This window comes from Papilio polytes, unplaced genomic scaffold (assembly GCF_000836215.1).
Source record: "Papilio polytes unplaced genomic scaffold, Ppol_1.0 DF822178.1, whole genome shotgun sequence".
NCBI classification, from domain to species: Eukaryota; Metazoa; Arthropoda; class Insecta; order Lepidoptera; family Papilionidae; genus Papilio; species Papilio polytes.
This window is the reverse complement of record NW_013527026.1, coordinates 6,012,331-6,024,888: the sequence shown is the minus strand read 5'-3', so window position 1 is coordinate 6,024,888 and position 12,558 is coordinate 6,012,331. Positions and strand designations below refer to the sequence as shown.

At 34.0% G+C, this 12,558-nt stretch overlaps 2 protein-coding genes across 2 annotated transcripts in view; both read left to right on the top strand.

The window, feature by feature from the left end:
* LOC106106465 (sorting nexin-27) overlaps positions 1-394 on the top strand; it is a 23,734-nt gene extending 23,340 nt beyond the window's left edge. Inside the window, exon 4 of the mRNA XM_013287043.1 lies at positions 377-394. Within this exon, the coding sequence (XP_013142497.1) occupies positions 377-394 (18 nt within the window). The remainder of the gene's footprint in view (positions 1-376) is intronic.
* LOC106106464 (uncharacterized family 31 glucosidase KIAA1161) overlaps positions 1-12,558 on the top strand; it is a 21,846-nt gene that overhangs the window by 5,738 nt on the left and 3,550 nt on the right. The window contains exons 2-5 of the mRNA XM_013287042.1: positions 377-926; positions 6,633-6,721; positions 11,960-12,101; positions 12,425-12,557. Coding sequence (XP_013142496.1) covers positions 402-926; positions 6,633-6,721; positions 11,960-12,101; positions 12,425-12,557 — 889 coding nt within the window. The 5' untranslated portion in view covers positions 377-401. The remainder of the gene's footprint in view (positions 1-376; positions 927-6,632; positions 6,722-11,959; positions 12,102-12,424; position 12,558) is intronic.

The following is a 12,558-nucleotide window of genomic DNA, read 5'->3' as shown; positions in this document are numbered from 1 at the left end:
ACAACAAATATGGCGGCCGCTAATCATCGAACCGACACCACAAATAACTCAGGTGTACAATTTAGTTTTGTTACATTACAATTGTTGTTACATCTCGTATTATTAAATTAAAATTGTAATAATTCGTTTAAATATGGTGTATCCGAGGTAAAGTTTAAAATAAATATTTTGTTGTACATTAAAAAAAATAACATGCAAGTTAAAAGTATTATTATTAATTACTTATGTCGTTGACTTTTTAATTAATTCTTTACAATGTTACTGAAAAACTTAAGGAAAATTGATATTTTTTATTAAACTAACATGCGTTGCAGTCGGAAACTGTTATATTGTCTCAATAATTGAACTACAAAAGTGTTTTTATTTCTTTTTACAGATATCTACTATGATATAGAGTAAAAATGGCCAACAATGCACCCAACAGTCCATTCGAAGGAGTTGCAAAAGGGTTAAATTCCCCTGAATTAAAATCAAACAAAACAATACCATTTGTAGACGATTGCGTTGAACTCGAAGAAAACAAAACACGACCGAAACTTGATTTACGAAAACATGAGATGGAAAATGTGAAACCCCAGCAGCGGAAAGAGGACAAAATACACGCCAACGATTTAGGGGCAGTTCATACACCTAACAGTGATACTATAGTAGTTAACACTCCAGAAGGGACCTTGTACATTACTTTGGACCCTGAATCTAAGTCTAGTCCTACAAGCCCTAACACCCAGTCTACTGATGTATCAGAATCTTCTCCAAGCACGTCGAAAGCATTCGGTGCGCAGGAATCAAGTGACATGACAGTTATGGAGAAGGAAGTAGAACAAAGAAGAGCGGGATTAAGAAGGAATTCGATATCAATGCCGACATTACAGAATTTAGAATCGGAAGTCTTAAAGCAACACTACTTAAGCAATCCAGAGGAAGGGGTGAGTCAAATTTTACTTTGCCTTTAGTTTAAAAAGATTTTACAAAAATAAGAATGTACAATCAGGTAATTTCGCGGTGTCCACCTATGAAACATTGCCGTGTCAGTTGCAACGAGACTAACTCTGCGCCTTACAAACGTCAGCAATGAGTTGTAGGAACTATTCGGAGGAAATCGCCAAAATGGCGAAGCGACCGCTGTCCATAGACATCCGCAATTGCAGGAGACGCACATAAGGAGGATATTTCCCCTTCCTATGCTTCTCCTCCACCGTCAAATCCACTTCCTCTTCTCAACCTCTCATAAGAAAGAAAGACGAAATACGGAATTGCTTCCATTTCACGCATGTCTTCTGTGTGGTCGTGGTATTACACCGGGCGTGCCGGCCCTGCAGTGCTAAAATGTTAAAGCGGGCACTACTACTGTTAATTCGTATTAGTCCTATATACCTTAAAAGTAGGCATATGTATGTTAAATACAGTATATTATGTACATAACTATGTTAATAGACTTTACGAATTAGCGTAGAGAGATATAATGCTGTTTGGACAACGCGTTAAGCTAAGACGTAACAGATTAGATTATAGAGGTGACAAATCTATATAGGTCTTACTAGGCCTAGAGAGATTGCTATTATCTAGGACTGAACTTAAACCTAGATTTTTTTTTATATATTATCAGGTGGCAAACGAGCAAACGGCCACCTGGATCCACCGAAATGGAAAGCGATCGCTGCACATAAACATCCACAATTGCAGATGCGTTGCCTACCCTTAATTGACATAGGAAACGCACATAAAGAGGACATTTCTCCTTTCTATGCGTCCCTTCCACTGTCAAATCCACTTTTCCTTTCCATCCTTTCCACTTAAGAAAAGGGTGAAAAAGGGAAAGGGACTAAAATTAGGCCTCCGGCACCAAGATTTCTACACCTTCATTTAAAAAATATATTAATTTCTACACAATAATTCCTTCTGCTGTCAAAGTCAGGTTTTCCGATTTAGCAATCTACGTTCCCCTTAGCGAACGTTTCTAAAAGCGGCATTTTAAAGATTTAATTGCACATTTTCTGTGCTATCAGATGGATTATCTATCATATCTCGCGGCTTTAATTCCTAAAGATTGTAAATTAAATCAACAACTAAATGTAGGTTGCGGTTTTATTGGATGAGATAAAGAACAAAGAAACGCATTTTTTTATCTGTTGACGTCTATCTTAAATAAATAAAAAGTAATTAAAATATATATATGGATGCAGGTTAATTTCTTTTGTTGAATTTCGCCAGATGATTTGTATATGTGTTATTACGTCATTAAATAAAGCAATGGCCTTTGATTTTCGTGTAAAACTCAATAATTTCCTGGTTAAATATTTGAAATATGAACATTTTACTAAATCTATTTCAAAATAACACCTGTCAGAAAATAATAGCAAATAAATTTAATTGTAATTCGGAAAAATATTCAACATCTACAAAACGATTCCCTAATTTTTTGACAAATTAGCGTTTTTTTTGTTGGTTTGTTGTTAATATATTGATTTAAGACGTAAAAAATCATATCTTGTAGACAACAAAACATATAAGAGTGAATTTAATTCAAAAAATCCGAAAATAGAAACAGATAGGTCCATTGCCTTTTGTTAAAATAAACAATTTTTAAAAAAGAGCTCTTCGTTCACTAATACCAAAATCAAATAAACGCATTAAATAAAAATCGACTTTAATGCTATCATACCACGTGATATAACCAAAGATATCGTTTGATAAACGAAAAGAAATGTTTAGCGATATTTTAAACACTTATTACAGTGTTCGCTCGCGCAGGTAAAGATCTGTATATACGGTCGCTAATAAACCAAAGAAATAAGTGTTTTAATTATCTATTGTAGTGTCTGTAATCAAGGTGATGTAAAATTTCTTATAATGTCCACACTGCCTTGAATTATTAAGATATCTTATCTTGTATTGGAAGTGAAGTCAAAGACAATATTTGTGAGATAGATAACGCGAAATGATGCGGAAGAAACCAGATCTCAAGTTAAACATTCCTTCATATCCCCACGATTATGTGGAAATGCCTCCGGAGACACGGCGTTTGATTCTCGAAGCAAATCGAACACCGAATGATATCAAATACATCGACGAAGATGAGGAAGGACCGTCTGTTAGTTTTAGAATCGGTAGTCCTACCTCCATAGGATCTCCTACTGAACTAAGATCTCCCACACCTGAAGTAAAATTCGCAGAACCGGTTGAAATTACTACAAAAGACGGGATATCGGACAATAATGTAACAATCGGTAGTGACAGCCCTGTAGTTTATAGAAAGTTGAAAAGAGCATCAATTTCGATGCCAGACAGAATAAAAACTTTTGAAGGAACGCAGAAGGAAGATATTAACGTGAGTTTTATTGCAACTGATTTTAGCTTTAAACTATTTATTTATAAGAGTTTTAAGACGAGAGCGTAGGCATTTATAATAATTAAAAGACTAATTTTAATTGTTTAATTATATCAGTTGACCCCAAAATTGCCGCATATCTGCAAATAATAAAACAAACATTATCTAATCAACATAACATGTTAAAATACAGAACAAAAAACTTACTAAATTGTAAACGTTTATTATTATTAATTCTTTCTAGATTCGAACATATCTGACTAAAACAAAAATAATATTTTTAACGAACATTTCTGAACGAACGTTATAAAAAACAATAAAACAACTATACCATTTCCGGAACCGATTTGTTTGGAACGTATTAAATTATCTAACAATATACTGTAGTTGTTAAGAGTTGTCTTCGGTTTTAAACTGCGAAGAGGTTAAAAAATCACAAGGTCGTCGTATTTCTCGTTATTGTCAGCCCTAGTGACGTGGGTTTTGGCGGGAACCTCTCGGTGTATCCCGCGCTGTGACACTGACGGACCACTCCGCAGTCCGCACACAGATTATACAAATTGCTTGACCACATCCGGCTGAGTTGCTCAACTTCGGCAGCACAGTTTTTATGCAATATTATTTTAGATTTATCAATTAACAAATTACATTACTTTGGTCAAATGCATTTGCTTGCTGTTCGTTTAGATACCACAATGTTTTGGTTATTGTTTTTTGTTATTATATAGTTCTAATTGAGAGTTATTTACAATAGAAATATTAAGTTTTGGTATTTATGTATATCACAATGATAAATCATGCGAAATACGTTACTTACGTCATAGTGTACACATATTTGCCACTGTTTTAGGCGAGTTTGTTTTACTATTATAAGATTTAGATATTGAATGCGATTACATAAGAAAGCCATCTTAGTATTACTCGTGCGCAGTTTTGCTGATGGCCTTGTGACGTCACGCGTTTCAAACGAGCACAGGATACGTATATGTTAATGGGAGTCATCGGCATATCTTCGTAAGGCTTACAGCTATGTCCAGGGTCGGTTTTATCATTACCGATAGCACAAAATGGCGTCCTTCTGACTGGGCGTGTCCCATAGCCCTACACTCCGCTAATAATAGCTTTCTTCATACTTATACCTCTAAAAAAGTTATCAATGCTATTGTTTGTATATTAATGTTTAAAATTAAGTTGGTTATTTTTTTTAATTAGAAATGTCAATAACCTAGGAAGTTAAATACGACATCGTGTTATCTTAACACGGCCATAAAAAATACATTTGCTTTCTTTTTTAATAAAGGTCAAATTATATGATGCCGATTTTTCGAAAATCTTAAATCTTAAAAAACACAATAAAATTGTTGTAAATTGTGAGGGATGTTTTGTCTTTTAAAATATATTAAAATCTTCGTCAATTACTTGGTTTCATATTTTATTAAAAGACCGATTTCTAATATCAATGTAAATATTAAAATAAAAAATATGTAAAGCCGCGGTTGTCAATCCCCAAGCGACCTATTTGCCTACATTCAATTCATTTGAATTTGTCCGTGATCTTAGACCCCGCACAGACTTAGTTCCCGCACCTAACCTTTCTAACAATATACGCCTTTTTTGTTTGAACTATTGTTAATATTCAGTGAACTATAAAATATTAAGCATTTATTGTTCCGTGGAATTGTTACATAAACACAAAATAATGTTCAGTCAGTATTTACAAAACCGTTACGAGTTTTAAAAGTGTGAGTGATGTTAAAAGTTAGTGTGGATTGTAAATTAATTTGAGTTAAATAAGAAATATGAATAACGAGTCTCGATTTAACGCGTTCGCTCAAAAATTCAAATATCGTTCGCCGCTTTGGATTGAGTCTGACTCGGATTTAAGCAAGAGCGACAGCGGCAGCGGCAGCGGCAGTTTCAATGACAGCGTTGGTAGCATTGCCAGCAGCAATTCAGATAGCTCTGGTAGTGTCAACAACTATTTGGACTCAAAGGTTATTAATTCAATTACATGTTTTTAAATATTCAACAGATGATGTTCGTTCGACATTTTGCTATTTGTTTTAGCGCCATCTATAATGAAACAATGAACTACGGATTTATTTGGAAACACAATTTTTTTTAACGTGTCGTCAATAGATGGCGCTTATGAAAATGGATTGATTTTATTATTGATACTCCAATTTTTAATAACTAATGCTTTATTTTACATTTAGTTAATTTTGTAATAATGCGAAATTTTCCTGTAACTTTAATTTGACGAAATAATAATTAGTTTGTATTTTTCGGTAATAGATGGCACTTTATCCAGGTAACATAAAGTTCAGTGAACATTATTTTAATTGTTTGATATTGTACTTTTATTAACAATATTTGCGATAATGATTTTAATCGAGGCCCTCTATTCATCTAAATTACCCCAAAACTGATGAAAGCCTGACACTTTAATTGTCAAAGACAAGAAAAACTAAAATGAAGAAATTAAAGATCCGTTAATTCTTCTGCCAGTTCATAAGGGACTTCAATACAACCATCAAGTTTACAGTTTAGCGTCATCAGGGTGTTGTCCTTGATCTAGACCCAGATCCAGACTTAGGTATAAGCTAAAAACTGAGTTGCAAATTGTAATTAGTATTAATTGAGTTGGCCGCTGTGACGGCAAACGGGCGACAGGCGAGCATGCGCGGCGTCAAAAGAAACTATTCTGATTGCATCCCACTTACACAGGTTAGCCTTGCTTTTTGTTTTCAGAACAGACTTTAGCCTTTATCCTACTGCTTGAAAAGTATAATGTACTAACAGTCTTAGATAACAAAATCTAAACATCAAAACTAATAAAGTATTATTAAAGAAACTGTCGCCCGTGATTTCGTTCTCGTGAAACTAAAATACGAAATCATACTAATATTATAAATGCGAAAGTTTAGATGGATAAATGGATGGATTTTTGTTAGAGTTTGTAGCCAAAACGGCGGAACAGATTTCGACGAAATTTGGTAAAGATGTAGAGGATAGTCTGGAAGAACAAATAGGCTACTCAATTTATTTTTTTTAATTCTACGAGGACGGATTCGCGAGCAAAAGCTACTAGTCCAAATTTCTTTCAAACTATGCCCTATATCTGTGCTTTTCGGCGAAATCCATTGCGTTCTCTAGATCCGTAGTAACTTCTATCCTTCGCATTTATAAGAAAAGTTTTATGTTCCAACCGAATGACATAGAAACAGATAGTCAGAAAAATAATATATTATTACTAAAAACAAAAAGAATCCGTCATGCTATATTTTATGGTGTTATGTTACAGATACCTGAGCATCATCAGAGCACTGCTTCTGGCTTCAGTGATGGCAATGGTGATGATAGCAATGTGGTATCCGATGATGATAGAGTCAAGTGAGTAGACGCTTTATATGTTGGTTTAGATCACACTTTTACACTTGTACAATCGAGAAAAACTGCAGTGTCCCGCTTTGAAATACACTTTTTTTGTTTCTTGCAACGAGACAATTTCCGCCTCTTCTTACAAATAACTATAGCTAAAAGTTATTTACGTAAACGAGGGGCACTTTTTTTCGCCCAGACACATTTAAAAGCCACGTTTTATTATTGTTTTTGGTATGCGACGTTGTGTCAAAGCGGCAAAATGTTCGAGCAATCTTCTCTATATAGTGGAACACCGACAATTTCCCTAACTGTACATAGTGTTATCCCTTACTTTCTCTTAGAAAAATCGAGACAACTATATGTTTGTAAATATATGTTGATATTGGACTTAAAACAGCGTGTTCTGATTTATGAATCCAGATTTTTTATAACATTGTTATACAGTTTGTTTATTTTCAAATAGTACGACATGAATAAAAATAACGTATAGAAGTGTATTGACAGTGAAAAACTACGTTAACATTTTTATTACGACGGAGAAGTAACATTTTATAGGATTGGATTTGACGATATGCTAGGTCTGTGAAGTATTGACTTACGCAAGTAATGCGTGGGGGGCAGAGTGTAAGGGAGGGGGGGCAGTCTGCACTCAATCTTAAGGGACTACTTAATAAGGAAGTGCATCCGGTCGTTGAACCCGGTCCCGTGTGCAATCTTTCGCCTCGCCGTAATCTCTATTCGCTCCCTTTGTTGTAAGCCAATTTAACAACGCTATTGTGTAAACCTGGACGGTTGTTTTAATATATGGAACATTTCCTAGATGGTTTATAAGCGACAATAACACAGAAATTCAATAAGTTGTAAGTTTCGTTTTAAATTGCCTCACATGGGAAGACAGTTTATGGCCCCCCACCCCTAGAGAGTCGAAAAATGGAAAATAAACTAAGGTTATGATAAATCCCAAAGACATTTAAATGATAAACTAGACCCACATGTTAAGCATTCTCTTTGGAGTGAAGTATTTTTACTTCTAGCCCTCTATTAACTATAGCCCTACGCCCCCTTCTTACATTATCGGCTAGTGACACTCATTTGTAAAATGTTAAATTTGACTCAAATCAAAATTAGATTTCCATCTGTTAATAAGATGTTCCCCAATCAATTTCGGAACCATTTAAAAGAACTATTTACGTGATTCTTTTTGTAATTTCGTATCTTAGATGTTAGTATTACATGAAAGAAAGTATTCATGTTGTTACCAATGCAAGTCCGTGCGAATCGCCGCTGTCGCGCCGGTCAGTGTAGGAATAACCAATTGACACACATCGCCTGCCATTATGTGATCAGAGGGCGCGATTTGTCATCTGTCATCTGTCAGATTTGCGCGGGAATCCTATACTTACACGTATACAGATAATAAATACAGTATCGTTGCAGTGTATACGTATATTACAGTATTTATGTAACTTCAATATGCGTAGTGTAGTTAAATTTTTAATTACGCAGTAAATTTATTAAAGATTAAATGAAATTTCTTTTGCTGTTTATTTATGCAATCGATGTTATTTAATTCCTTTTTTATTGTTTTGGAAATTTTATTGAAATTATTTCATCTTACGCACTACAAAGTTAATTTGTTCTTAAATCTGAGTAAATATTCCTTTAGCGATAAAATTATTATCTTGTTATAGTATTGGCGAATATCGACCTAATTAAATAAATATATTGACATCAAATCAAAACGTCTGTTTGTTTAATATTTATAATCGATACAAAATATTAAAATTAGTCAAATTAAATGCTTAGATATTTTCTTTTAATTACTGTTTTATACAATTTTGACACAATCTTTTTAAATAAAAAGTGTGATTTTGATTTAAATCAGTTTTGTCATTAGTAAATTAGTAATACGAACGACAGAAATAACCTTGTGCATTTATTATAGTAATTAAACTTAGTTATTATAGATTTTAGGTTATTCTGTTTAGTAATCGCATGGATAGAGGTCTGTGTCTATACACCGAAAGGTTCGTTGATTTTTAATTACGTTAAACATTATTTTTTATTATTTGAAGTAGTGATTGTAGTATGCATAACAATATGCGGCAATTCGGCTATTTACTAGATTATAATCATTATAAATCACAGATGAAATAAATCAATTTCTCTGGAATGTAGATTATATACAAAAGTAAACCCCTAAATGAATTTTTATAAACTAGCTTTCGTCCGCGACTCCGTTGGCGTGGAATTAAAAAAACAACAAAAGTAAGTAGCCTATGTGTTCTTCCAGACTATCCTCTACATCTACACCAAAATTCATCGAAATCCGTTCTGCCGTTTAGGCTACAAACTCTAACATCCATCTATCCATCCATCTCAACTTTCGCATTTATAATATTAGTGACTACCGCAAAACAGTTGTGCGTTTGTCGATTGTTTAGCAGCCAATTCAACTGTTTAGTTGCACAACTAAAAATCTTGTAATTTCCAATCCATATAAGCTCATAGGAACCAAAGCGAAACTAAACAGTTGTGCGATAGTTTAGTCAAATATGTGCGCACGCTTATCTGAAAATCACAATTTATGTCAATCGTTTGAATTTGATTAAAATATTATTACTTGCCGTCAATGAACCGGACGAACGCTACCACCGTTGTAAAAAACATAAACAATATTGCATGTAAACATTTTGTTAACGAATGTACTTCTGAGAAACTACACCTGTGAGTCTGAGAAAACTGTTACATGTTCAATATTCGAAAGGGCTTCTAGAGAAAGTTAAAAGAAAGATCTAGATAACATAACCTAAAACTTAAATGCTTTTTAAAGATTTAATGCAACTAAATGCGATATTATGCTACAAAGTCATAAATAATACCATCACATTACGATGACTTATATAATTAAAAAATAAATAATTATAATTTCATTCAAAACAATTCTGAACGGAGTTTCGCGAACGAACTTCTTGCGTACGGAGACGGAGCGTCGGTTGGTTCAGTTACGATTTTGCGTTCGTCGGAGACTTTTCTCTCGGATTTTTTTAAATATTTTTAAACTAAATATAGTTCTTCATTTATTTATTTGTTTATATAAATAATAAACAGTGGCGTATACTGGAATTCCGGTGTGTTATTCTTGTAAGTATATTTTTGAGGTTATTTTTTATTTAAATTTGAAAGCATGATTGATAAATGGAGTTTAATTTGTGAGTGTTATTGTATTTTAGAAATTTCATGCAAATAAAAATATTGTTATTATTATTTCAATGCATTCAATTGTTTTGTAGTAGTTACATTTGTTGTTCTTTGGACATTTTAGCGTGTTTGCTTGGTTTTTAATTAATTATAAAATATGTAATTATCTGACAAAACAAACATAGCAATAATTTAAAAGATAATTGCATTGTTTACTATATACTGACTTAATTTTTCTACAAATACTTCATTTAATTTTAATGACATAACGGTTTTCTTAGTCTTGGAATAATTATCAATCGTTGGTCGTGTTTGTCTTCTAATATAAGCAATAAACGTAAACAATAAATGTAGCCGTTCAATACTATTAACACGTTTACTGCGGCAAATAAAATCATTATTCTTTATATGGTGCGGCAGCGGGCCGAAATGCGCCCCCAATGATATGTCCAAAAGTCAAAAGTGCGTGGCAGGTTTTTCTAGACCCACCAGCACTAGGAAAGATTAAATTGCTATGACTTTGTGGAAACATAACATACATTTTTGACCGACTTCCCAAAAGAAGGAGGTACTTAATTCGTCTGTATGTTTTTTTTCTATGTGTGTTACGGCATAACTCCACCGCTAATGGACTGATTTTGATAATTCTTTTTTTATCCGAAAGGTAATGCTTTCAGGTGGGTCCCATTTTTTTGGTTGATTTTTATGTAATGTAATGCATATTTCTGAGATTATCGTTTCGCACAAGCGAGAGGGACATAGTTTTCTTCGTCCGCTCCGCACCAGCTTAAGTACCGCGTCAGGCCGATATCGGCCTGTTACGCAGTTAACGTGTTGATTTCTTATTTATCTATGTTTACATAACGAGTATTTCGCTATGTGCATGTTTTTATTGGATATTGTAGTGTCTTGTTTTTGCATAAATATCCAGTTCAGTTAATGGTTCCTTTGTATTGATGCAATTTTTTATATATAGATGTTTTGGTTTATCTAGTTAATAAAGCGCGTGCACACCTTTGACTAAACTATCGTCCAACTGTTTAATCGCGCGTTTGGAGGTTATACTATTCGATTTTTAGTTGTGCAACTAAACAATTGAATTGACTGTGAAACAATCGACAATCGCACAACAGTTGTGGACAATAGCTTAGTCAAAGGCGTGCGCCCGCTCTAAACAGATATTTTATTTAAAAATTGTAAATTAAAACAAGTAATAATTAAGCGTTTTTGCTATTTACTTTGAAGTCTTAAAATTGCACTCTAAAATACATGATACCGTTAAAGTTGTCAGGCCACTTCCAGAATACGTTTGCGTGAGTGTTGGTATCCTCATTATGATGTCGTTTCCAGTATCGTGTGTGTCCGTGTGACCTTGCATTACATATAAATTGACGCTACTTTACGCTATTCGAACAAAATGACGCTGATTTATATCTGACATTTGCAACCGACGGTCATACAAACTTCTATTACACATACTAGCTTTCGCGCGCGACTCCGTCGGCGTAGAATTAAAAAAAAACAATAGTGAGTAACCTATGTGTTCTTCTAGACTATGCTCTACATCTATACCAAATTTCATAGGAATCCGTTCAGCTATTTGGACTCCAAAATCGAACAAACATCTATCCATCTAACTTTCTTGTATTATACTAATATTTTTTTATTCTTACTGATATTATAAAATTTTCGCATTTATAATATTAGTAAGATTTACATTTATTATTATAGTACTGAATAGAAGCTCACATATTCAGAATTGAAGATTCTCGAATCTGAATTGAGATAAGAGAGTAACTAAATCGTTAAGTAGCGAAATAGTTATTTTTTGGTATTGTTAGGACAATCTTCAAATGCGAAAGAAGACGAGAGAAGGCATTCTTCTAGGGGATTCAAAGTTGTTTGAAACTCGAAATCATTTCTGTGGTTAACATCAAGTGCCGCAGTGTTACAAATTTCTAAATGTATACCAGAGATATAAAACCAAAAAGGTCCAGAATATCCATAAAGTTTGCTGTGGTAGAGTAAATACATCAAAAATTGCAGGTCACCGCTTCGGTCGCCGCGGCGGAAGGGGGCGCGTCGACTGGGCCGCTCCGAGTTCAGTATGGATGACGACGACTACTCCCCAAGCAATTCCGTTACCTCAGTCAATTCGCTCGCCAGCTTGTTAAAGGAGAAACTACAGGTTTGGCTATAAGGATCACATTAAACTTTTAAAGGAAAAAGTGACTTAGACTCGTCCCATTTACACTTTATCTTCTCTTGAACTCCTTGAACTACTACATGGCTTTCAGCACTAACATCCTGGTTACATCTGTACTCTATACTAATATTATAAAGAGAAAAGATTTGTATTTTGTTATGTATTGAAATACATCAAAAACTACTGGGCCGATATTAATAATTCTTTCTTAGGAAGGTAATTTATCTGTGAGTAATATAGTCTATATTTTTTACACGCACGAAGCCGGGAGCAACAGTTAGTGATATAGTTTCAATATCTTCCAGAGTATCCCACAGAAGATGCGTAAGAAACCAACAGACTACAAGCTGCGGGCGTTCGTGGCTCTCATGTTCCTAGCGGTAGTCTTCTTTGTCAGCTTCGCGTATGTGCTGTACCACCAGCAGGCTCTCACCAAGGC